At 38.0% G+C, this 25,043-nt stretch overlaps 1 protein-coding gene across 1 annotated transcript in view; it reads left to right on the forward strand.

Annotated features, from left to right (window-relative positions):
• The window catches only part of GPATCH2 (G-patch domain containing 2), a gene marked incomplete at its 3' end in the record, with an annotated part of 167,530 nt that overhangs the window by 106,025 nt on the left and 36,462 nt on the right, over positions 1-25,043 (forward strand). The window contains exons 7-8 of the mRNA XM_080825116.1: positions 13,888-13,927; positions 20,539-20,609. Coding sequence (XP_080681242.1) covers positions 13,888-13,927; positions 20,539-20,609 — 111 coding nt within the window. The remainder of the gene's footprint in view (positions 1-13,887; positions 13,928-20,538; positions 20,610-25,043) is intronic.

The following is a 25,043-nucleotide window of genomic DNA, read 5'->3' on the forward strand; positions in this document are numbered from 1 at the left end:
GAAACTTTTTAGTTAGATGTAGTCCCACTTGTTTATTTTTGCTTTTGTTGCCTTTGTTTTGGTGTCAGATCCAAAAAAATCATTGCCAAGATCAGTGTCAAGGAACTTACTTCCTGTTTTCTTCTAGGAGTCTTAGGATTTCAGATCTTGTGTTCAACTGTTTGATCCATTTTAAGTTGATATTTGTGTATGGTATACAGTAGGGCTCCAGTCTCATTCTTTTGCAAGTTGGCTGTTCAGTTTTCCCAAACCATTTATTGAACAAACTGTCCTACCCCGGCGTATATTCTTGACTCCTTTGTCAGTTAACTGACCATATATGCATGGGTTTATTTCTGGGCTCTCTATTCTGTTCCATTGATTTTTGTGTCTGTTTTTAGCCAGTTACATGCTGTTTTGATGACTATGGCTTTGTAATATAGTTTAAAACCAGGACGTGTAATGCCTCTAGCTTTAGTCCTTATCAACACTGCTTTGGTGATTTGAGGCCTTTTGTGGCTCCACACAGATTGTTTTCTTATTTATGTGAAAACTGCCATTGGAATTTTTATAATGATTACATTGGATCTGTGGATTCCTCTGGGTAGTATGGACATGTTAGCCACATTAATTTTTCCAGTCCATGAACATAAAAGATCTCTCCATTTATTTGTGTTTTCTAACAATTATTTCATTACTATTTTATAGTTTTCAGATGTTTTACCTCCTTCGTTAAATTTATTTCTGTGTATTATACTATTTTTGATGCTATTATATATGGGATTGTTTTCATAATTTCTCTTTCTGATAGTTTGTTGTAGAAACAACTGACGTATGTTTCTTGATTTTGTATTCTGCAACTGTGCTGATTTTGTTTATTAGTTCTAACAGCTTTTTGTGGTAGAGTTTTTGGGGTTTTCTCTTTATATATTGGATCATTTGCAAGCCTATATAATTTTACTTTTTCCTTTCTGATTTAGGTGTCCTTTTTTTCTCTTGCCTAATTGCTTAGGATAGGACTTCCAAAACTAAGTTGAAGTAGTAAAAGGGGGCATTCTTGTCTCATTCCTGATCTTAGAGGAAAAGCTTTCAGTTTCTCACTATTGAGTATGATGCTAGCCGTGGGCTTGTCATATATATGGCCTTTGCTATGCTGAGGTAAATTCCTTCTGTAACCAGTTTATTCAGAGTTTTTATCATGAAAGGATGTTAAATTTTGTCAGATGCTTCTTTCTGCATCTATTGAAATGATCATATGATTTTAGCTTTCTTTTTGTTAATTTGCTATGTCACATTTATTGATTTGCAGGTGTTAAACCATCCTTACATCCCTGGAATAAATTCCACTTGATCATTATGTGTGATCCTTTTAATGATTTTGGTTTGCCAGTATTTTGTTGAAGATTTTTGCATGTATAATCATCAGGGATATTGACCTATAATTTTCTTGTAGTGTCCTTATCTGGCTTTGCTATTAGAATATAATGCTGATCTTACAATGATGCAATGTGGAAGTGTTCCCTCCTTTTTTTTTATTTATTTATTTTTGAAGATTTGAGAAGGATATTGTATTCTTTTTTATTTAATTTCAACTTAAAAATTGTATTTGCTTAGAGGCATTGGAATGTCAACAAAGCAAGGTGCAACTTTTTTTCTTTTTCTTTCTTTCTTTTTTTTTTTTTTTTTGCAACTACAAAGTGATATTGAGTTAATAGAACAATTATTTTGTATTAGCTGCCTCAGAGACAAGGGAAAATGAGGACAGTACCATTCCCATTGATAAATAATTTGTGGTGTGCACCAACAAGAAGCTGCTCTAAATCTCCATGCCAATTTACAACCTCATCCTGTGCCAGGCAAGGTTAGTGACTATTGAAAATAACCACCAGGACAAGGCTATCTAAAGACACATTTGGTAGTACATTAGCTATACAGAAATAGACACTGAACAGTTTAAAACCATAACTTACACAACATTACATTTTAGTCTTTTTTCTTTAAAAGGAATGAGTTGTATATAAAGGGGGTTAAATGCTTTATAGATAAGAAAAAAGCAAACCTTGCTAGAATCAACTTATCTTCTTCTTCCTCTTCATCTTCCTCATCTTCCTCCTCTTCCATTTTTTCATTTATTTTTCAGCCTTGGGAACTCCCTTTTTTGCCTCATCAGGCTCTCCTGTAGCTGGGTATGCAGCAGTCTCCTTTCTGTACTTTTCTTCAGCTTAGCAGCCTTCTCTTCATAAAGCTGCCTGTCATCTGCTGCAACTATCCCCCTTCTCTCCCCATTTCTTTACAACATCACCAGTGCATAGGCTGGGATGCTGATTTGGGGATGATACTCAGAACAAAACAAGAAAAAAGCCACAAGAGTCCTCTTGGGTGCATTGTGATCTTTGAACTTCTTTTGGTTTCCCCTTTAGGAAGGATGTAACTTTCATTTTTCTTTCATCAGGGGTCTTGACCACCTTTTCCATGTCTTCATTTTTTTTTTTTTTTTTTTAGATTTTATTTATTCTAGAGAGAGCACGCATGCAAACGAGGGAGGAGCAGAGGCAGGGAGAAAGAATCTCAAGCAGACTCTGAACTGAGTACAGAGCCTGACGTGGGGCTCAGTCTCCTGACAGTGAGATCATGACCTAAGCCAAAGCCAGGAGTTAGACGCCGAACTGACTGAGCCACCCAAGTGCTCCCATTTTTTTTTTATCCATTTTAAAAAACATGGCTTTCTACCTCTCTGAACACTTCTTAGAAAACTCCGAGAAGTTAACTGAAGCATCTGGATGCTTCTGTGCTGGAAAGTTTGCACAAGGGATGTGTATGATGAAATTTTGCCCCTCAGCTTCTTGGGACCTTCTTTGCCCATGTTTACTTATTTTTCTTCAGTGAGGCACAGTCATCCCGTGCCTGTCTGGCTCTCCCTTGCCCCAGAGGTGTCTTTGTGGAGTTCAGTGTAGTACAATGGCTGTCTATTAATTCTTCTTTAAATGTTTGGTAGAATTCACCAGTAAAGTCGTATGGTCCTGGACTTTTCTTTTTTGGGGAGGTTTTTGATTACTGCTTCAATCTGCTTACTAGAAATTGGTCTGTTCAGATTATCTAATTATTATTTGAAATTGGCAGACTGTATTTCTAGGAATTTATCCATTTCTATGGTATCAAATATGTTGGCATGTAATGGTTTATAGTAGTTTCTTACGATCCTAAGTACTTCTGTGTTACCAGTTGTAATGTCTTCTCTTCATTTCTGATTTTATTTATTTTAGTTTTCTCTCTTTTTTCTTAGCCTAGCCAAAGCATTGTCTGTTCTTTCTTTATAAAATCTAGCTTTTAGTTTCATTCATCCAGTTCTGTTATCTTTTCTATTTCTTTTACTTACGCTATAATCTTTGGTATTTCCTTCTTTTTGTTAGTTTTGGGCTTAGTTTTTTGGTTTGTTTTTTTTTTTTTTTGTTTTTTTTTTTTTTCCCTGTGTATAGTTCCTTGAGGTGTAAAGTTGTTTATTTGAGATCCTTTTTTTCCCCTTAATATCCTAATATAGGCTTTTATCACCATAAACTTCCCTCTTAGAACTGTTTTTGCTGTGGTAAGTGCTTGTGTGCCCATTAAGAACTACCTGTTTGTTTTCTATAGTCCTATGTGTCTTGTGGACAGAAGCCCCATTGGCTCACAGAGCTAGATGTTTCGGGGCCCCATCCCAGGGTGGGAGTCCTGAAAGTTGGAATACTAGGTGTATGTTCCAAACCCTGTGTCCCTCAGGGAAAAGTCGGGAATTTGGGGTTTCTTCCTGAGTATATGGCTTAGTGCCAGGGGTGGGATTTATGGTGAGAATGTGTCTCAGCCTTTCCTACCTACTTCAGTGTGGGTTTTTTTCTCATCTGCCCGACATGTAGGAGTCACTCAAGTAGTTTATGCATTTCTCTCAGAGGAAATTGTTCCACATGTAGCTGTACAATCAGTGTGTCTATGGAAAGGGAGAGTTCAGTGGCCTCCTCTGTCACCATCTTTGTCCCTAGCAGCCCCTTTGTGGTTAGTGAATATCAGCAGGAGTTTAAAGTCACAGACTAAAGTCACGAGTGACCACGTTGTTTATTTAGGCGTTAGGATTCCTTCCAGAATGTAGTAGGTTTCTGTTGTGTTTATGGTTACAATTCCTTGCCTGGAAATGTTAGTGGCCATGGTGTTTTTCCTGTATCCTTCCTTAGCTTTTATGCTAAAGGCTTTTGCCTTGAGCCATGTGAAAGAATGACCTCCAGAGGTTAGGTACCATCTTTAAGAAACCTCTACTCTGAGGAAGGTCTAGACCAGAGCCATAGTCATGGTAGTCATAGCCCTGTTCACTCTAGCTTCCATGCCACTTCCTGCTTCCACGTGGGAATTCCAAACCTGATTTTCCCTAATTATGAGTCTCTTGTTAAACTCGAACTGTAATCTCTAGACTGAAGTACCTCTTTTAGCGAATCTGTATTTTTATCCCTTTCTTTAGGCCTGTCGTTACCCATGTAGAGCAAATGAAGAAGGTGCCTTGTAGTCCTCATTCTACAAGTTTCTTTTTGGGAGATACCATAGGATACAGCATTATGGGAATTTTATTTTACACAAATAAATAAATACACAAGCATATTTTACACTATACACACACACACACACACACACACACACAGAGTCCCATTTGAGTTACCTGTTAGTACTGGCCTCTTTCTCTAGTCAGTTTAAAAAGACCACATTTTTACTTCATTTTGTCTCTTTCATTGTCCTGGAGAGGAAACCCAATATCTGAAATTTTCCTAACATTTCCTTTAACAGGGGAAGGTATATAGTGTTTGAGGTAAGTCCAGACATAGTTTTAGTTATATGCCTCCCTGACTTTCTTCCCAGATAATTAAGTCCATACTTCTTTCAACCTGCTCCTTATTATAAAGTCAGATACATAAAACTGACTCCTGCTGCCACATTTGGTGTCTCATAATAGAAAAAAAACAAGATATTTATACCCTCAGGATATGCAAATAATTTCTAAGGCAATCCTGGTCACCAAGAGTTTTAAGGGAGTCAATTTCCAGATTCCTTTGCTTCCATATATATATAGACCTTCTTTCCTGAAATCATTAGCCTTGGTTACTTTGCTGATTCTCATTTTTCACAGTTGGCTTTTTTCCACTTTGGAAAAAAGACACCCCCCCCAACCCTCTCAATTTTCCCTCCCTACACCCTCCAGTCCTACTCTTACTTTGGCACATTGCTTCACAGTGTAAAATCCTTTTGGGTTCCAACAGAGGGACATTCCAAATATTGTGCTGATATTGTGTGTTGACAGATTGAATCTAATGGCCAAATCACAAAGCCTTTTGCAAGTTAGGTAGATTGTTTGTTTTTAGTTGTTGGTAGATTGTTAAAAATTCTCCTTAACCTAAAAGTCATTGTGTGATTTTTGGCATAAATCTCTGAAGGAGTTTGATAATCAAATGACTGCTCTAACCAGATTCTTTTTATTTCCACTCACCAATTTATGTGAACAAGGTTTCTGAGCACTCAAATTGGTAAAAATAAGAAGTGTGAATAGAATCAATGATAAAGGATAATATTCATCAATGGCTACATGAACTAGTTTGGGGGAAAAGGTTTTTTATGCCACTCCTAATAAAATTGTATTATTTTATGTTTAGGGCTATCAAAACATTTATGCTGGTTTCATTAATTAAATACTAATGATAACTTTTTCAGATCTTAAACAACTTCTCAACTAACAGTAGTTACCAGTGTTGACTGACTGATAAATTCATGAAAATAATTTATTAACTCTAGTTTTATAGTCACAGAAATTTAAGAAAACCGGATGGATGGATAGACAGACAAAGACACACATTATTGTTGCAAAGGAATATGGCAAGGTTACTAATAAAAGACTTTCGAGCATAAAAAGATATTACATTAGGATAAACTTCTGTGTGACAGTGATATTGGAAATTTAAGGAGAAAATAAGTCAGGTAAATTGTCAACATTTAAAGAAGTGCTTTTCATAGTGTTTTGTTTTGTTTTGTTGTCAAAGCAGATATGAAATCTGTGATGATATTCGGATCCCAATGTATATTTAGAGGAGCGGTGTAATGGTTTTCTTCTAAAATGTTAATATATACAGTTGCAAGAAACTAATCTTCTGCAAATATTTAAATTTATGGTGAAAAATTTTAGATGTCTACCTAAAATAGGTGAGGGAGATATTTTCATAACTATGCCAGACAACATGTATTTAAAAGTGGTTGAAGACCCATGTTGAATAGAATGCTTGCAGGAAAAAAGAATGGGATGTTCTACAAATAATGGTTTCGACAATTGCAGTTTAGTTTACCGGCATGACCGGAAGTCTGGAAGTGTAGGCATTTCCAGGGCTGTCAAGGAGGCAGTACAGCATTTCAGGAATCCTAGGCATTTTTCACAGAAGTACCACTAGCCATTTTCTGTGCCTTCTATATTCTCCCTTGAGATATTTATTTCTACCTGATGATAGTACTTATCATATTATTCTCTAGAATATAGTTACTATATACAGACTTCATTCACCTTAGTACGAATCGTGAGTTTGCCGTGGTTGGAGACTTCATCTTCTATAAGTTACTGTCTGCAGCACGATGCCTTACGCATCACCTCATGGGCTCTGGGGTGAAGGTTTGCCAGTTCCACTACTGGCTAGAGAGGGAAAGACACACTCCCTTCCTGATACTTGCCCAAAAGCATAGGGAAAGCACAGACTAACCATCATGGCCTTGTGTCATCCCTACTGCAGTTTACCTCAGAGCTGTGATAGCTCGTCTGAAAGAATGGCTAGAAACAGTCATTAAATTACCAGATATTCAGCAGCTCCTCATTGGAAGTAAGCAACAAGTACTGCCTTCGGTCAGTTAACTGATTCTTCTAAGTTGATACATGTTTTGCTTTAGAAGGTCACCTCAAAAACAGTCTGATGTAGCAGTACTTTAAATAATTTTACCTCATAGCATTTCGAGCTTAAAAACAGATTCTAACGAGTAAGGGAAAAAATATTTTAAAGGCTCCAACCCAGTAGTGTGTAGGAATTTCAGTTTTGAAACCATGCTTTTATATGGTCACATGGTCAACCACATGGTCAACCCAACCCTTAGGGGAGGGTAGCCTAGAAATGACCAGTTGAAAGAAGCAGGGCTGCTGAGCTGGGAAGTGAAAAAGGATGTTTTCAGAGTTAATAGAACAAATGCCCAGCAGGGCACTCATTGTGAAAAAGCCTACGGTCACAGAAAGTTTTCAGCTCAGTTTATGAGAGTCCTAGAAGCTGATGAATAATAGTATGGATAGAGGCACCTTGTGGGGCTCAATCACTAGTTAGGCACTAGTAAGGCAGGTGCTTTCAGCTCAGGTCCTCATCTCAGGGTCCTGGGATCGGGCCCCATGTCGGATTCCCTGCTTGGTGGGGATTCTGTTTCTCCCTCTCCCTTTCCCTCTGCCACTACCCCTGCTTGTGCTTTCTCTCTCTCTCTCTCTCTCTCTCTCTGTAATAAATAAATAAAATCTTTAAAAAGAAATAAAAGTTTGGGTAGTTTCTATAAAAATTATATTTGACAATAACTTCAATTATAAAAAAGACTTACTTACAGAAATTTGGTGAACGGCCAACTTTGCTGCACACCTCAGATTATGGAATCTCAGTTTTAAAGGTAAAATGAGATGTGGTCTGTGCAGATAGTGAGAAGACCTGCGAAGTTAGGAAAAGGTGATTGTTAATAAAATAATACCTAATGTCATACTAGCTGCGTATTTATATTTTGTATAATCGTATATAACTGTAAATATATATTGTATAGGTAATCCAGTTGTTAATATATGGTAGGGCTCTTTGAATAGAAAATATTTAGCCCAGATACATGAAATAGTCACAAAAATAACTACGAAAAGGTGCACAAAAAGTGACGAGATACCCAATCCAACTAAAGCAGAGACATTTGTATCTGATTTCTGCGAAGTAACATGTTAAGTTTTAAAATTCACATTTAATTATTCTGTTGACTTTCTGAAAATACAAGTAAGAAAATGCAGGATATAAAATTAACGTATGACTACATTTTCTTTTAAAAATATTGAAGACTTCATTTTTGCAGTTACTGGCGGTTCACTCTACCTCCCTTTCTGTGCTAACCCTAAATGGTTCCAGAATTGTTTTCCTTTTTTCCAATCACTTATGAGATACCTGTTTTTAAATTGAGTAAATATGATATATTAATTGATTTTTAAATGATATTTGTATTTGCTTTTATTTCATTTTAAAGAATAAGACTTTTACCTGCAGTACTATATGTAAATCAAAACTTATTTTAAATGCAAGTGGGGAACTACCTGTAATCCTATGATGAATTCCTTTATAAAGCAAATATTTACACCTTTTTTTATCTTTTGTATAAATATCAAGTTTGCTTAAAGTAAGATTTGCCTGGATTAAAGGTTAGTTCATTGGGAATACTTTCGTACTTTGAAATTTAGCATCTATTGCTTTATAAAAATAAAAGTGGCTTCAACTTCAGATTAAGATAAATAAAATATACTGGATCAATTCCTCCTCTGATTTACTGTGATTCCCTTGGGAAGTCGTTTTAGCTTACATGTGTCTTAATTTTTATCTCTGGAATAAGGATAAGAACAGTCCTTTACATAAGACATTTTTATAAAGTACTTATGTAAAATAATAGAATAATTATTAAAGCAGGTGTAAAACATTTTAGGATGATGATGATGATGATAATGCTTTATCTGGATAGTATATTATATTTTCCAGAGTATTTTCATATGCACCACTCTCTCTGTGCATATTTTCATATGCACAGTTTTTTACTGCCCCTCTGAAGCAGTCCTAACACCCCCATTTTATACGTAATCTGACTTTTGGAAAGTCACACAGTATATTCTATTCAACCAAAAGTCAATTAAAAAAATTGTATTCAGCATTTATTATGTATGATGACCCACTAAATCTGGAGTGGGGGGGGGATCGCTTCTCGGCCTTTTGGCTAAGATCAAGTGTGGAGTGGGGGGGAATCCTGTAAATATTACACTTGAACACTGGTGTATCTACTGACATTTAGGAATAAATAGGAAGTTATTACAAAAATTCACAGAGTAAAAGTTCACATATTACTGTATTCCACTGTGTACTATAGGAGAAGAAAATGAATATTTATTTTAAATACCTGCTCTATGCCAGGTTCTTAGCATGTTTAAGCTTCCCAATCCTATAAGAGAAGTAGGATAAAGTTTATTGTATAGATGAGAAAGAGAGCAAATATAATGGAAAAACTTGGATTTTTCCCTCCTACTTTTTCCTGTGTGTGTGTGTGGTTTTTTAAAAGATTTTTCTGTATTTATTAGAAAGAGAGAGACAGAGATAGGGCTAGAGAGCAGCAGCCGGAAGGAGAGGGAGAAGCAGACTCCCCGCCAAGCAGGGAGCCCGACGTGGGTGCCCATTGCAGGACCCTGAGATCATGACCTGAGCCGAGGGCAGGCGCTTACCCGACTGAGCCACCCAGGCGCCCCTCCTGTGTGTCCTCTTTAACACTCATACAGAACATGTCATTTCTGACACTGGCTTTTCCTCGTGACAACAAGCAAGTGTCCAGGACACCAACGGACTGTCCTGTTTCAACTTAGTTTTGCCACCAGGCACCCAGAGATGGCATCAGATGGTACAACTTACAGGTTGCGTCCTACGAGACCACCTTGCCCCCTAACGCCCCACATCTCCAGATGCCCCTGGCAAGCCCGGGCTGTTCCCTGTGCTTCTGACCCCCCACCCCCACCCCATACAAATCGGAGGTTCCAACGACTGCCTCCAGCTCAGGACACCAGTCGGATTCTGGCTATGAATCCACGGTCCCTGCATCACCTTCCTTGGGTTTATTTAATTTGCTCACAGAATTCAGAGAAATGTCTTACTTGCTAGATTACTCATTTATTATAAAAGCATATAACTCCGCAACAGCCAGATGGAAGAGATACACCAGGGCCAGGTAGGGAGAAGGTGCATGGAACTTTCCTGTCGGATCCGGGTGTATACCACTGCCCCTGCATCTTCTCTCTTCCTCTATCTGGAAACTTTTCAAACCTTGCCCTTTGGGATTTTTATGGAGGCTTCATCACATAGGCACGATTGATTAAATCACTGGCTTTGGGAATGGATTCAACCTCCAGCCCTCTTCCCTCCCCAGAGGTCAGGGATTGAGACTGAAAAATCCAACCGCCAGTCTCATAGTTGGCTCCCCTGGCCACTAGTTCCCAGCCTTAGGGAATGTCCAAAAGCCACCTCATTAACATAACAATGTCACTCTCAACGCTTAAGGAAATTCCAAGGGTTTTCGGAGCTGTGAGCAGGGAACCATGGAGTAAGACCAAATACATATGAGAAATACATTTTAATCATCTGAATAACCAAATATATAGTTTTCCTCTAAATCCCAGCATTGCACCCACACTCAGAAAATTAATTTGTCACAGTTCACCTTGGTAGTAAGAACCAGAGCCTATATTCAAACCTAGATCTTTCTGATTCTAAAACCGATGATTTAGCAGGCACACCGTTCTGAACTTCCTGGGTTTACATTTGCAGTTTAATAAAAGAAATAAAGGCTCTCTTGAGCATAGTCGGAGCATAGTTTTCGAACTGACTTTTTGTTTCATAGAAAAAAATAATGAGGAGTATCTTTACATCGTGGTCATCTGGTCCACAGAACATGAGACCCCAAAAGAATCTGGAAGACCACCTAAGCCACTGCTGTGATTCTTCTCATTTCATAGAGTAACATGGTGCCTCTAGTTGTTAAAACTCTGTCCTGTATCTCAAGTCATTCATTTATCCATCCGCTCAGAAAATATCTGCGAGGCCTACTATGTGCTGGATCTGTAGTAATGAACAAGACAGACATTGAGAAAAGAGAAAAGAGACATTGATCAGTAAGCACACACATAAATGTGTATGTACAGACTGACACACAGATGATTGTTATATAGTGAGCTGAGTACTCTAAAAGAGAATGTTTTTAAATAAAGATTTACTTACTTATTGTAGAGAGAGAGAGTGCAAGTGGGAGAGGCATGAGGCAGAGGGAGAGAATCTCAAGCAGACTCTGCGTTGAGCACAGAGCCCACCGTGGGGCTTGATCTCACAACCATGAGACCGTGACCTGAGCCAAAACCAAGCACCAGAGGCTTAACCGACTGCACCACCCAGGTGCCCATGTAAAAGAGAACTTTTAAAAAAAAGAATTTGAACTAAAGATGGAAATGAAAGGCTTCCTTAAGGAACACAAGCTTGAGATGAAACCTCCAAGAATTAAGGGAATAGTGACAAGAGGAGCATTTCAGCGGAGAGGATAGCTCTGTGTTCAGACGATGAAAGGCATGTTAGCAATAAGCACAGAATGGGAGAGAAAGAGGGAGTATTGGGTGAGACAGGAGGAGGGGAAGCAAGGACTGATGATGCTGAGGCTGGTGGACCATTTACGGATTCTTTCTCCTAAGAGCAGTGGACAGCCCCTTTGGACTTTGGTTTGCATTTGTTTATTTATTTGTTTGCTTGAGGTAAGGGTGTGAATAACCAAATATTCAAAAATGGAACTTGGAAGCATCACTGTAGCTCTGCAGTATGATAAATGGAGTCAAGTTAGTCGCTACAAGAAAAGTTGTAACTTGCTGGTGGTTTGAATAGGAAAGAGAAGGGGGTCCAAGCTGAGTTTAGTTGTCCATTGGAAGGCCGGTGCTGCCGTTCACTGGGCTAGCGAACTAGCTAGATGGAGACTCGGTTTGTGACAAAAAGAATCTTAGCAATATTTATGTATTTATTAAAAAATATAGTAAGCCCAGGGGCACCTGGGTGGCTCAGGCGGTTAAGCGTCCAACTCTTGATTTCGGCTCAGGTCACGATTTTGGGATTGTGAGATTGCGCCCTGTGTTGGGCTGGTTAAGATTCTCTCCCTCCCTCTCTCTTTGTCCCCACCCCCACCCCCATTCTCGTGCACATATGCACGTGTGCGTGCACATGCATATTCTCTCTAAAAAAATATGTATATATAAATATACAGTAGGCCCATTACATGTTAACATAAATAGCATATTTTTAGGAAAATATGCTATTTTTTTCGCCCAAAAAAATTAGTGAGAACATGCTATTGTTTGCACAAATTACTTTAATGTCTGGCTTAGTAGAAGACAGCTTAGATTCCTTTCTGCGTCCACTTTCAACCTGGGGTGAGATGTTGTTTTGTTGAAGCATATGAAGAAAATCGAGCCTCACACAGATAAGTAGTTGGACAAGGAAGGAGTATTTTAATAGCCTTTTCATTCCAGATCATTGTGGCTGCTCTTTGATAGGATACTAAAACACAAAGAGTGATTGTTTCTCAAAAGTTCTTCATAATGTGTCATCCAAAAACATATCAATGATTTTTTTTTTCTCTTAAATCTGCTGTTCTGTCTTGAACTCTGAAAGGATCACTTACACATCATGATTTAGTAAACCATACATTGGTCATACAAAGGCACAATCCCTAGCAGGGGAGGAATGTATTAGTCAAGGTGTCTGGGTAACTGCAGTGAATAGTTTGTTTCTAGTTGGTTATTAATCCAGATGTCATTTACAGATACCAAAAGTGTCCATTCCACATCAGGGTAGAATGTGACCTGCCAAAGAGCATCACCGTCTATGAGCTTGAGAAGTTGTTCCAGTGAGAGCAGAGACAAATCCTATTAATGTAGAGGCTGTTTATTCCCAGGTGTTAGTACCACAGAGGCTGGAGATTACATCAAAGTCTTAGGAAATCTGCTCTTTTAATGTAAGTGTCTTGTCCTTCTGCAGTATAGGATGGTGAGTGCACACGGTGGTCAAATAGCCTAGTGTCTGCGCCTTATTTCTGCACCTGGAAAGCGAGAAGAACCTTGTAAGGTTTTTACAAGGAGAGGAAATAATACATGTCCTGTGTCAAAAGAGTGCTTGGGAAACACAAGTCCTCAATATTATTGTTCTCTAAAAAACAAGTAGCATAAATAATAACATGGGTATCATTCTCTGTGGGCTTTTTGTGGTTTATTTGTCACTGTGTTTCTCTTGATTTCCTACCCCTTGATGTTTACAAGTAGTTTTGGTGCAGCATACTGCCAAAGGCCTAGGCAGGCAGCTAACCACAACTCCCTGGTTCTGAGGTTGAAGAGGCCTCCCCAGATGGGTCCCTCCCCAGATGAGGATCCGTGGGGTGGCTGAAGCAGTGTGGGTGGGTCAGGCAGGGCAAGGACAACTCAAGAAGGGAAGCGTCAACTCCGCAGCAACTTCTATGTTCTGAACGTTGTTGTTGAACTTGTTCTCAGCCGGAATGCAAGTTGTTATCACAGTGGAAGGATCAGGTTCAAGGTACCTCTAGCTTGGATGTCCAGAATTCACATCAAGGGCTTTGTGTGATTGTTCTTGGGGGCAGAGCCAGAGCATATAGTATTCTGGTATTTTTAATGTTTTTTTTAAAACTCCGGCAATGCAAAGGTCATAATTTGTTGTAACGATGCTATAATTAAGTTGTGGTAAATGATAGCATTTGGAGATTTTATAACCAGAATTGATTCGTAAAATGAATACAGTCCCAGCAGTTTATGTTAACATAATTAAATGGAAATGTAATTCTAACTGAGTTTGCTTATTAAATTGAAAATTACTGGGTTATGAGCACTCTTACAATTCTGTCAAAATTGGTGTAAGTCTAGAATTACATGAAATATCCATTAAAATAAAGCATATTTAAGGCTCTGTTGCTGGTGGTGAATACATTACTTAAAGCACATGCAGACGGATCATGTGAGAGCACGTGCTTTTCGTTAGGCTCATGCTAACTCCTTTTCTCTTTCCTCTGCAGCCATTGGTTTAGCCCTGGCGCTAGGACAGAGCATGGCCAGGTAAGGAACATTCTATCCAAAAGGAAGTTTCTTAGTCTCTTTCAGGTATCAACTATCTCACTTCAAGGTAGTAGATCAGCTCTGTGAGAAAAGATAGAAATCCCAGCTTATTGAAAAAGGAATTGATTGTGCCCGTGCTTAACACGCTAACCAAGTGACTCATACTCACTAACCATCAGAATGCTCCCTTACCGCCACCTTTCCCTGTCACAAATGTCACCTCCACGGGAAGGCTGTGGGAGTCACCTGTCTGTAGGACTTCGCCATTTATATTTGTTTTTCACAAAGTTGAGGTATCAAGATAGTACATATGCTGAAAAAATCGATTAATATTAAGTAAGGTCAGCCAGCAAGAGAATATTTTTATTTTTGAAGTTTAGACGATGATAGTAGTTTCTTACAAGTTTACATTATATTTTTCCATGAGGTTTTTTCTTTTATTGCTTACTAGTATACATGGCAGCACAATGATTAGTTACCTTAACAAGAACTTGACATTTGTGTCAATGAACTTCACATACAAAATAAGCACTTTCTTTCTTTTTCCCTTAAATATATTCGTTTTCTCTCTGCAGCATGCTGCAGTAATTTAGGGCTTAGGTTTTTGATAAGTTTTAAAGCATATGCACTTTACGGTTGGCATCCTTGTTTTTTTTTCATTATGAATTATAAAGTTATTAAGTGGGTCAAAAATATGTAAGAAATACCTTTAAATACATGAGAATGAAAAACCTCACATCCACAGGGATCATGTTCTGTGAAGATAGGTAGATAGATAGGGAAGGAGGTAGGTAGGTGGATAATATATTCATGATGTTTAATTTCTTAAGCTGAGCCACTGTTGGTTGTGTATGCCATAGTTCCTTTTACTCATAAAAAGAAGGTGTTAAATACTTCATTATAAACTATACTAACTTTTTAACACACATGAGCCTAGCTAAAGAAAAATACCATGTAAATTCAGCTTTAATAGTATTTTGTGAACTTGCCCTTTTCCATAGGAGTGATTGTCCCCTTAAAGATACTTCTCATAATAATAATATAATATGGACTGCTATTTCTAAAGATTTGGAAATTAACCAGACTAAGTTATATCTGTGATGTGTTTATCTTATTATTCAAAATGTAAAAATTAGACTTTTTGCTTTTCCAAATGGTTCATGTCTCTCTATGTACCTATGTACAGTGCTTACAAGAAGATTCTGCTTCTGGGTAATAAGTCATATCAGGATATAGGTTATCCCAAAATACAGTTTTTTAAAGCTCCTTTTCTACCTTTTAGAAATACTAAAGTAATGTTATAAAGTTGTCTTTCATATCACAGTATAACTGGTTGCTTCTAGCCAAGCTTTTTCTTCCTGCAGTTAAAAATCAACAATGCTAATATCATAAAGAGAAAAAAGTTGAGCAATTCTTTTTTGCTTTTAATTTTTAAAATCTTTTTGACCAATTTTCGGATCTGCCTTGTGTTTAAACTTTGATACATCGTTTCAGATTTCTGTCTTGAATGTAGGTTATTAATTAATGCTTACAGTTGATTCTTATTATCTACAGTAGCTGTGGTCTATAAAGTCTATGTGAACCCTACAGTAGCAAATACCAAAACACTGCTCCTGGGGAAATGCAAGGTTAGGTTCCTGAGAGGTTACAACATTTTCATTTACTGATCAATACATATTCTTGTTTGATGTATGTTTATGTTTAATGATACCTTATTTAATATAGACATCATTGATTCTTAATATCCGAAGGAAGCTTGTTTAATGCACATGTTTCCTCTGTAAGGTCTCTGATAGCCTTGCACTTAGGAACACTCAACAGCACCTCAGCTCTATCCCTGGGGGCCACTTTAAATGATAAAATTTAAAAAAAAAAGAACACAAAAATGCAAAAAACATAGCACTGAACAGACTGCTTGTTTACACTGAGAGCTGAAACACTGAGCGAAGGATCTACTCGTCAGGTCTCAGCTAAGAGTGTGCAGGACAGCTGACCCAAATTTTTGCCGCTCCGCACGTGTCTGTGAAGGACTACAAAAATGTCGGAAGTATGATCTTGGCATTACAAATAAATTTTTGCAAATAGGCAACTTTGTAAATATGGAATCCATGAATACTGAGAAACGGTTGTACCTAGGTGTACATATACAAACCACACAGAGACCACTCATATTCTGAGGGATGAACATTTCTTACTTCTACTCAAATCTAACTCTAGCAGAGTAAACTTTGCTAAATAAACCTCAGTGCAAGTGATGAAATGCAAAAACATAAAGAAATGTAAAATCCTTCACCATATTGTTGAATGAATGACTGTTGGCATGCATGATGACCTTTTATTTTTCCCATACCAACTTAGCAACGTAAAGAAGGGATGACATTACCGTCACTTTTTGGAAAGCCCACCCCTTTCTACTTCCTCTGTCTTATAATTCCTCTTTCCGTTCTTTAGTCCTAAATCCCATATCCATATCAATGGATCCATGCATACTTCTCACTCTTTTATTACCCATTCAGTAAATAACTATTATCCATCAGCCATTATCTTTCAGGTACTCTCTATCTTTATGAAGGAAGGTATTTAGAAAAACAATGTAGCTTTCCCCTGTGGTGGTTATAATCTGGGGCAGGAAAGCAATAATGACACAGTCTGTTGTGAAATGTTTGAGAAAACCACAGAGAGGGCAGTTATAAAGGCCCCAGAAGAGAAATAAAGTTGGTTCAGAAATGGAAGGAAGGAGAAAGAAGCAGTTATATGAAACATCTTTTTTTTTCTTTCTTTTTTTTTTTTTTTTGGTCTTACCTTATTCTGATTTTTCCTCTTTGAACATCTTTGATTTGACATTTTGATTTGACATTGATTTGACATCAATGATTTGAACATCTTTGAACATCTTTGATTTGACATTTTGATTTGACATTGATTTGACATCAATGATTTGACATTTTGACTATATTTACAAGTATCTTCAGGAGTCATAGGCCACAGTTTAGATATTACTTAGTTCTCCCTTCAGGGTGAGGACACTGAGAGCCCACGTGTGAAGAGACTTGAAATTCTTCGGTAGACATTTGAGAAATTTCAGAGAAGTGGCTGTTAACAGAAATATTCCTGAGTGAATGCCTCTGAGTATCAGGTGGTAAAGAGAGCATTTCTGTGGAAGAATTCCTCTCTTGGCTTCTTCTCTTGTATTAGGGACTTGAAACTTTTAATAATCTTGTGAAAATATTATGAAGAGCCACAGAAATCCCTGCTCCCTTTCCGACAGTAAGAACCATCATCCACAAGGAACACTTCTCTTCCTGGTTTCAGGCAGTAGTTTTCAAAACTGTGAACTTTTTGTAAACCTCACATTGTACTAGGTTTTGTGCTTATGAATTTTCATGTAATTCTTATATGAGTCATTTTTTTAATATACATCTGCAGGTCACTAATCAGGGAGTTGTGTCTCCATCTGGCCTAAGTCCAGCAATCTGAAAGTTGGAAGGTAAGAAGCACTTCGCACCATATTCAGAAGTTCTGTTATTAATCAGAGTTGGCGTGGTTGAGTCAGAATCTTGAAAATTGACCTCACTTGTGACACTGATAGTAGTCCAAGGAAACAGAAAAATCATCAATAAGAAGAGCGAGGAACTTCTCAAAACCTCATGAGCTACTCTTGCTTATTAGAGCAGAGCTCAAGGATTCTTGTGTCTTTGACCATGAACTCAGGACCTGACTTAGCCTGCTACCCCACCGCACCCTGCCGTCCTTTTTCTTGTTCTTTGGGGCATAGCAGAAACGTGTTGAGAATCTTTCAAATACAAATACATGTTTTCTGTTCTAATAACATTCTGGATTAATTTTTTTTCTTTTTTTGCCCCGTAAAAGATCTAGCTTCCCATACTAATTTATTGGATTCATGACCCATAGATCTGAGTTTGTATTTTTTTATCTTGGTTTGATTTTAAATTTGCAAAGGTGCACCTAGATTTATAGTTTTATTGATAAAGTGTGAAAATTTATGATGGTTTTTTAATATAGAAACACTGTATTAGATGATTCTGATATTTACCTCCTTTTGTATACAAAGCCCATCAAAACTATAAATTTGAGGGAGAAAAGAAATTCTCATGACATAGAAGGAGCTCTAATATTAGAATTCAGAGAAGGCGCTATCTCATTTAGGTTGATCCAAGTGGTGGCCTCTCCGAGAACTATCCAGACCTAGTAGGTACAGCCTAATATTTATTTTGGTCTTTATGGTTGAATTTTCAAAACTAAACTAATAGAATTCTTATTTTAGAATGTTGTGTTTAGGATTTTGAGTTCTTTGCTGTAACTGTTTTAACACAAACCGCTGAAACAGCATTCACATATCTTTTATCTTAAAATTAGGTAAGTTAGTTAGCCACTACTATTAATTTCAGGTGGATATAGAGATTTTATCATCTCACCTCTGGCTATCTGTGTCACAAATGTTGGTTTGTACATATGTTCTTAAAAGCCACTAGACTTAGAAATGCCAAAGTAATTAATTATTTTTATTTTCAGAAACAATTTTGTTTTCATGGTACGAAGTGTTTCTAAATTGAAACACTTTCAGATTAATGGACTTAAGATAAATGGTTGCCATTTTCTATACATAGTAATAATGAGATCGAGCTTCAGCTGCCTATCAGATACTAGATCTCACTCCCTATTTCTTTATCACATTTAGTCCATCATTCATTCATTCAACAAATAGTTACTGAGCACTAAAACTGTACCAGACACCGTGCTGGACCTTGGAAATGCAAGAATGAATAGGGGAAGCAAAGGGCCACAGGTGATCGAGAATGTGGTGCACACGCCAAGCTAGAAAGTTCTATATGGCGGGGCTATGTAATTTAGAGAAGAGGAGGTTAGTGATCATTACCAGAGGGGAGGTGGGTGGAGAGATGGGTGAAATAGGCTCAGAGGAAGAAGAGTGCCCTTGTCACAATGAGCACTGAGTAATGGACAGAATTGTCGAATCACTATATTGTACACCTGAAACTAATAGAACCTATATGTTTACTTTACTGGAATTAAAATTACAAAGAAAAAAAAAGAAGAAGTAGGAAGGTTAGGTTGGGGTAGGAGGAAACGTAAGAAATTAGGAGTTTAGAAATGTAATCAAAGTATGAAGGGCCATGAAAGGCTTGAACAAAATTGAGGGGTTTATCCACAGAGAGTAATATAAGTAGATCTAATTTTAGAATTACTGGCTGCAGCGTGGAGACTAGATGGGATAGGAGTGAGTCTGGAGGCAGGGAGGCCTTTGCAAGTAAGAGAAAATCATGGTATAGGATGGTAGTAGTGGGGAAGGAAAGAAGTAGGTATTTAAGAGAAATTTAAGATACATGCACTTACCATGAAGACCGTCCTGAAAGAATAAATAAATGATCTAACAACATTCTTGATGATCTAATTAAGTTCTGTTTCCTCTCAAAGATGGCCAAATGTCGCTAATTATTAATTCCAAATAATGTCATTAAATAGTTTAAAGCAGTTTTTTATCAAAAGGTATTGCTACTGGTCAGACAGTACCCACTGACAACCAGGCTCATTAGTTACAATCATAATGGTAGCATTTGAACCATTTTGCTCAGCACTTCTTGTGTTTTGGTCATAGTGCTAAGCATTTTACATGATTTATCTTGTTTAACACTCCTGGCAACCCTATCAGTAGATAATATTATCTCCTTTTTACAGATGGACATGAGGGTTAAGTACTTTGCCTAAGACTGCCCGGTTCGTAAATGGCAAATCTGTTATTAAAACCTAGTAACTTGTTAGTTACAGGCACAGCTGGGATTAGAACCTAGATCTATCCTGCATTAGTACTTTTAAAGATTTCTACTTTTGTTAGTGTTAATTTCTAATATGCTGTGCATCTTCCTTTTGGCCCAGTCTTGTGTATAATTATATTTCTGCATAAATAAGATAAGCTACAGTTTGAGCAAACACATAGTACAGAGTATTGACTACTCAGGTTTTTTTTTCTTTCCAATTAGTTACGGCAAAGCAAGTGTGAAGGGAAGTGGATGGTGAGGCATTTTGAGGAGGCAATCAAATGTATATACATACTTTCTAATTATGTATTTCCAAGCCAATAATTTCTTTGAAAACAAATGTTTTAAGTGTGTTTCTTAACCATGTTAGGCCAGGAGATACAGAGAAAATATTAGATCTTTTATGTCAGCGTAAATGACAAAGTCTCAAAAATTCACAGCTGAACGCAATGGTAAAGGCCCTTGGCAAGAGAGGTTATGTGACTTTAACCAAGACTACTCCAGAGAACTAGGATAAAGACTGAGTTCTAGAATCTCCCGCTCGGGGCTGTATTTTAACTGACAATCAGAGCGGTCTCGCTGTCAGGGAAACGTCGGATTGCCAACACTTGCTACCAGTTTTGTTACAAGAGTGTCAACGGCATCTCCAGTGAGCCCAGTGGTCTTTCTTGTGAGAGAAACCAGTAGAGGGCAAAAAAAAAGTTATTGCAAGTTCAGAAATGGTGTCCCTTTGCTGAGAGGATCACCCTTCTACTACCAAAATAATACAATGAAAATATTTTTGTTTCTACTACTTTGTCTTAACACTTTGTATAGCATCAGCTTCTGAGAGATAACCGAGCTGAAAGAGGACACAAGAAAAACTGTTCTGTGAAAACAGCCAGCAGGTAAGCCATTCGGAATCATTTTTAATTCTGCTTATTAAGTCATGTGCTCTTTTTCTCCCCATACCAGTATGAATGGATGAGTGATAGCTGAGTTGCCTTTGAAGTTGCCGTCTAAAGAGCCAGTGTGAAATATTTCAACCATTGTTTATTAGAGTCGATTTCAGGATTACTAGTAATGAATAGAGAGATACCATTCGAATGAATTTTTAAAAGAAAAGAAAATTTCCGTTTCTCATAACTAATCAATACTATATCAGAATTTAGAATAATCATTTTAGTTTTCCATTTAAAAAAGTAGAATTAATCTTTTCCCCCTAAACTTATATGGTACTTAGACCTTATGAGAGAGCATGTATATTCTAATAATATATAAATGAGTCTATAGAAAATATACTCTTCTTAAGAAGTGCTTCTGGTTCTTACTCATTTTATATTGCTGAGTCGATGTTACTTTTTTCCATTAACAAAGAATTTGTCTCAGTTGGTTGTTTTAGATGTGTATTTTCAAATTTTGCATGTGGTATTTCTGAAGACTTAATTTTTATTTAGATGAAAATGGCCCTCAGAATATTGATCAGAACTACCACCCTGGGATTTACACTTACTCAATTTTTAACAAGATAACTGACTTCAGATAAATTGCATCCCATGGTTTCCCGTTGGTAGGGCGCTAGCTGCTGTGTTTAACTTTCCCAAAGAAACAATAGAGCTTTAAAGTATAATGTTGTACAAAGTAACCTCAACTGATAACGCACTCAATCTCTGAAGAAGCGAATGTAAATCCTCTCCAAGCCTGGCTACCTAATTTAGACAATCAAAAACTGTCAAATAGGGGCACCTGGGTGGCTCAGTGGGTTAAGCCTCTGCCTTCAGCTCAGGTCATGGTCTCAGGGTCCTGGGATCAAGCCCTGCATTGGGCTCTCTGCTCAGCGGGGAGCCTGCTTCCCCCTCTCTCTCTGCCTGTCTCTCTGCCTACTTGTGATCTCTCTTGCTCTGTCAAATAAATAAATAAAACCTTTTAAAAAAAGAAACTGTCAAATAATAAGTTGACCATCAGTGATAGTCAACATAATACCAATATATTCACCCTAAGAATGTCAGTTCCTAAGATTATAGCAATATCTATATAAAATGTATACAGTTTATAAATAACTGTGGATGAAATATTCATACAAATAAAATTAGCAGACAGCAGCTCACTATTGGAATTAATCAGGCAAATGGAAGAAATATATATAATTGTTAGAAATGAGAAATATGATTGTTAAAGAGATAATTAGTGAAATGGAGATACAGCCAAAGAAATAGACCAGAATATAGCCTAGAAATACAAGGAAGAGAGTCGTTAAAGAGACACAGAAAAAAAGTCCAAGATATATTTAATCAGAGTCTTTGATGAAGAAGGGCTTAAAACACATACACACGGACACACACAGACACACACGGACACACACAGACACACACGCACACACACGATATTTAATGAGACATTGGTTAAGAATCCCCAATGTGAAAGTTATAAATCTGTACTTACACATACAGAAAGCACAATGGATACTAAGTACAATAAATTAAAAAAAAAAAATCCAGGGGCACCCGGGTGACTCAGTCATTGGGCATCTGCCTTTGGCTCAGGTCATCATCCCCCCACATAGGGCTCCCTGCTCAGCAGAGTCTGCTTCTCCCTCTTCCTCTGCCTCTCCCCACCACTTGTGCTCTCTCTCACTTGCTCTCAAATGAATAAATAAAATCTTTAGAAAAGAGAAAAGAAATCCACACCTAGTGGTATAGTGTAGTACACCCAAAACAAGAGAAAATCTTAGAATCCAGAAAGAAAGGACAAATTGTCTACAAAGGAGTGGTAGCTATACATCAGACGTCTCTGTAGCAGCAAGGAACCCAGAGCACAGTGGACTCATCTTCAGAGTTGTAAGTGAACAGACAACCTAGAACTGTGTACCTAGGAAAACATCTTTCCTTGATGAAAGTGAAGTAGGCACATTTTCAGATTTTCACAAACTAAGAACATTTACTACCAACAGACTTTGGCCAGAATTTTTAAAGGATGTGTTTCCAAACAGTGGTCTCCCAAAAAAAGTCTGAGATTCAGGAATGATGCAGAGCCAATAAACTGAAAAAGATGTAGGTAAATGTAAGCAACCATTATTTGTATAAAGTGATAACGATGGTTCATAGGCCTTTCCAAAAGACAATCTAAAATAGTGGACAGCAGTAGCAGTGGCAGGAAGCAGATGAGTTGTGAAGCATGGGCATGGGACAGGGCCAGTGAGGAACTGGAGGGAAGGGTTCCAGTGGGGCATAAAGAAGGTCTTGGGATGAGGATATTTTCATTCTCTTGAGTGTGATGATGGTTTCACATGTATATACCTGTGTCAAAACTTGTCCAGTTGTACACTTTAACTGTGCATTTTTCTTATGTCAACTACACCTCAATCAAGATCTTCTAAAAAAAATGGTGGAGGGGGGAGCACCTGGGTGGCTCAGTCGGTTAAGCATCTGCCTTCAGCTCAGGTCATAATCCCGGGATTCTGGGAGCAAATCCTGCATCAGCCTCCCTGCTCAGCAGGGAGTTTGCTTCTCTCTGCCTCTCCCCCATCCCCATTTGTTCCCTCTCTCTGTCTCTCTCTCAAATAAATAAAATCTTCAAGTCAAAGTCAAAGTCTTTACGTTGGCCTTCAGGGCCGTTTGTGATCTGGCCCAGATCTTTTCGCTTCTTCCCTAACATCTTCTCCCACTTTACTTCTTACTCAACCCCTCCTGCACAGTGGCTTCTCTGCTATTCCCCCAGCACCCCAGCCCCACTCAAGTCTCATGGCCCTTGCACATGCTGTTCCCTCTCCCTGCAGCTATCTTTATGGCTTGCTTCCTGTTTCCTTCAAGTCTCTCCTCAACGTATAAATGTTCATTCTCCACCAAACCCATCAGACTCTGATTGATCTGTCTTCCTAATTGTCCAAGAGGGACAATCTCTTTAAGCTTCATGAGAGCAGGGTCTTTGCTCTACTCACTGGAGTATCCCCAGTACCAAAAACAATGCCTGATACATGAGCAATAAATATCATTACATAAAATATTTGTAGAATCCATTTAAAATCGATTCTGTGGCAGTGAAGTGCTTTGATTGAGTCCTTGTGGGGACCTCTACAGTTAGTATCTGACTCTAGTCCCCATGTCACTACTTATAGGCTGGGTGATCCTGAGCAGAATACTTAACTTCTCTGTCCCTCAGTTTACTGATCTGTGAAATTGGGAAAATAGTCATACCTACTTCATAGCACTGTTGGAAGGGATAGATGAGTTAGTGCCTCTAAAGCATTTAAAGTGGAAGAGCTCAAACATTAGCTCTTATTTCAAGGATGGTCTTGTTATTTCCAACTATGTGTTTTTTAAGCACTTGTTCAACTTTATTTTTTTTATCCTATTTTTCTTCTACCTAGTTTAGAAAGTCAAATCATTCTATAAGACTTATGACAAAGTATGGCAGCCCCAGCCCTGTTCTTCCCCATTCTCTAATTTCACCCTCCAGAGGAAACCATTTTCATCCCTTTCAGCCATTTCTTCTAGTATCAATCCAAACTGCATGCGTATTTTATGATTTCTTGATGTTCTTACTTTGGTATAACCTACTGACTTCCTGTTGTACGTCCTATACATACACACACGCACGCACGCATGCACGCACCCCTTATCTGCATTTTTCTCTCTTTCTAGTAGCTATCTCATAATTGTCAGACCAAATCAATATTCATTGTTTGCATTAATGTGATTATGTATGTAAATATTATTCATAGATGTATCACTTTCTTGTTGTCATGGAGATAACTGTCTTGTTTTTCATTTGCTTTGTTTTCTGTGTGCCTCACCCCAGTTCATCAACCAGCACTATGCATAAGTGTAGTTCCTCTCAATTCTTTTTCTGGGGGGCCTCCCTCTTGGAGCTGTCCGTTTCTCAGATCCATTCTCAGCTGTGTGCTGTCTGGACCTGCTGCACAGCTCAAGTCCCGTGATCTCTCTTCATTAACATCCTGGGGATGTCCTTCATCTCTCCTACATGGGATTTGCTGTTCCCTGGCCCCCACGCCATTATTTTTCCTGAGCTTTCTGAGAAGGAGAACAGTCGTGGTTACATTTGGGCACTTTGCATATCTGAAAATCTGTTTGTTCTAGTCTTACGTTGACTGATTCAGCTGGGAATGGAATTCTGTTGGGAGCCATTTGCCTCGGGATTTTGAACGCATTGGTCCCATATGGGGAGTTGTCGATTTGAATGTTGGAGTGCTCTCAGGTGATCCTCCAACTTTCCTTAATTGTCCCTTTTATATATTGTTGTCTTCAAAGATTTCTGGGCAGTTTTATCAAAGTGATGTCCCAGACCTTTTATTGACTAAAAAAAATTCTCTTAACACTTTTCAT

Source organism: Martes martes (assembly GCF_963455335.1).
Source record: "Martes martes genome assembly, chromosome: 15".
Classification (NCBI taxonomy): Eukaryota; Metazoa; Chordata; class Mammalia; order Carnivora; family Mustelidae; genus Martes; species Martes martes.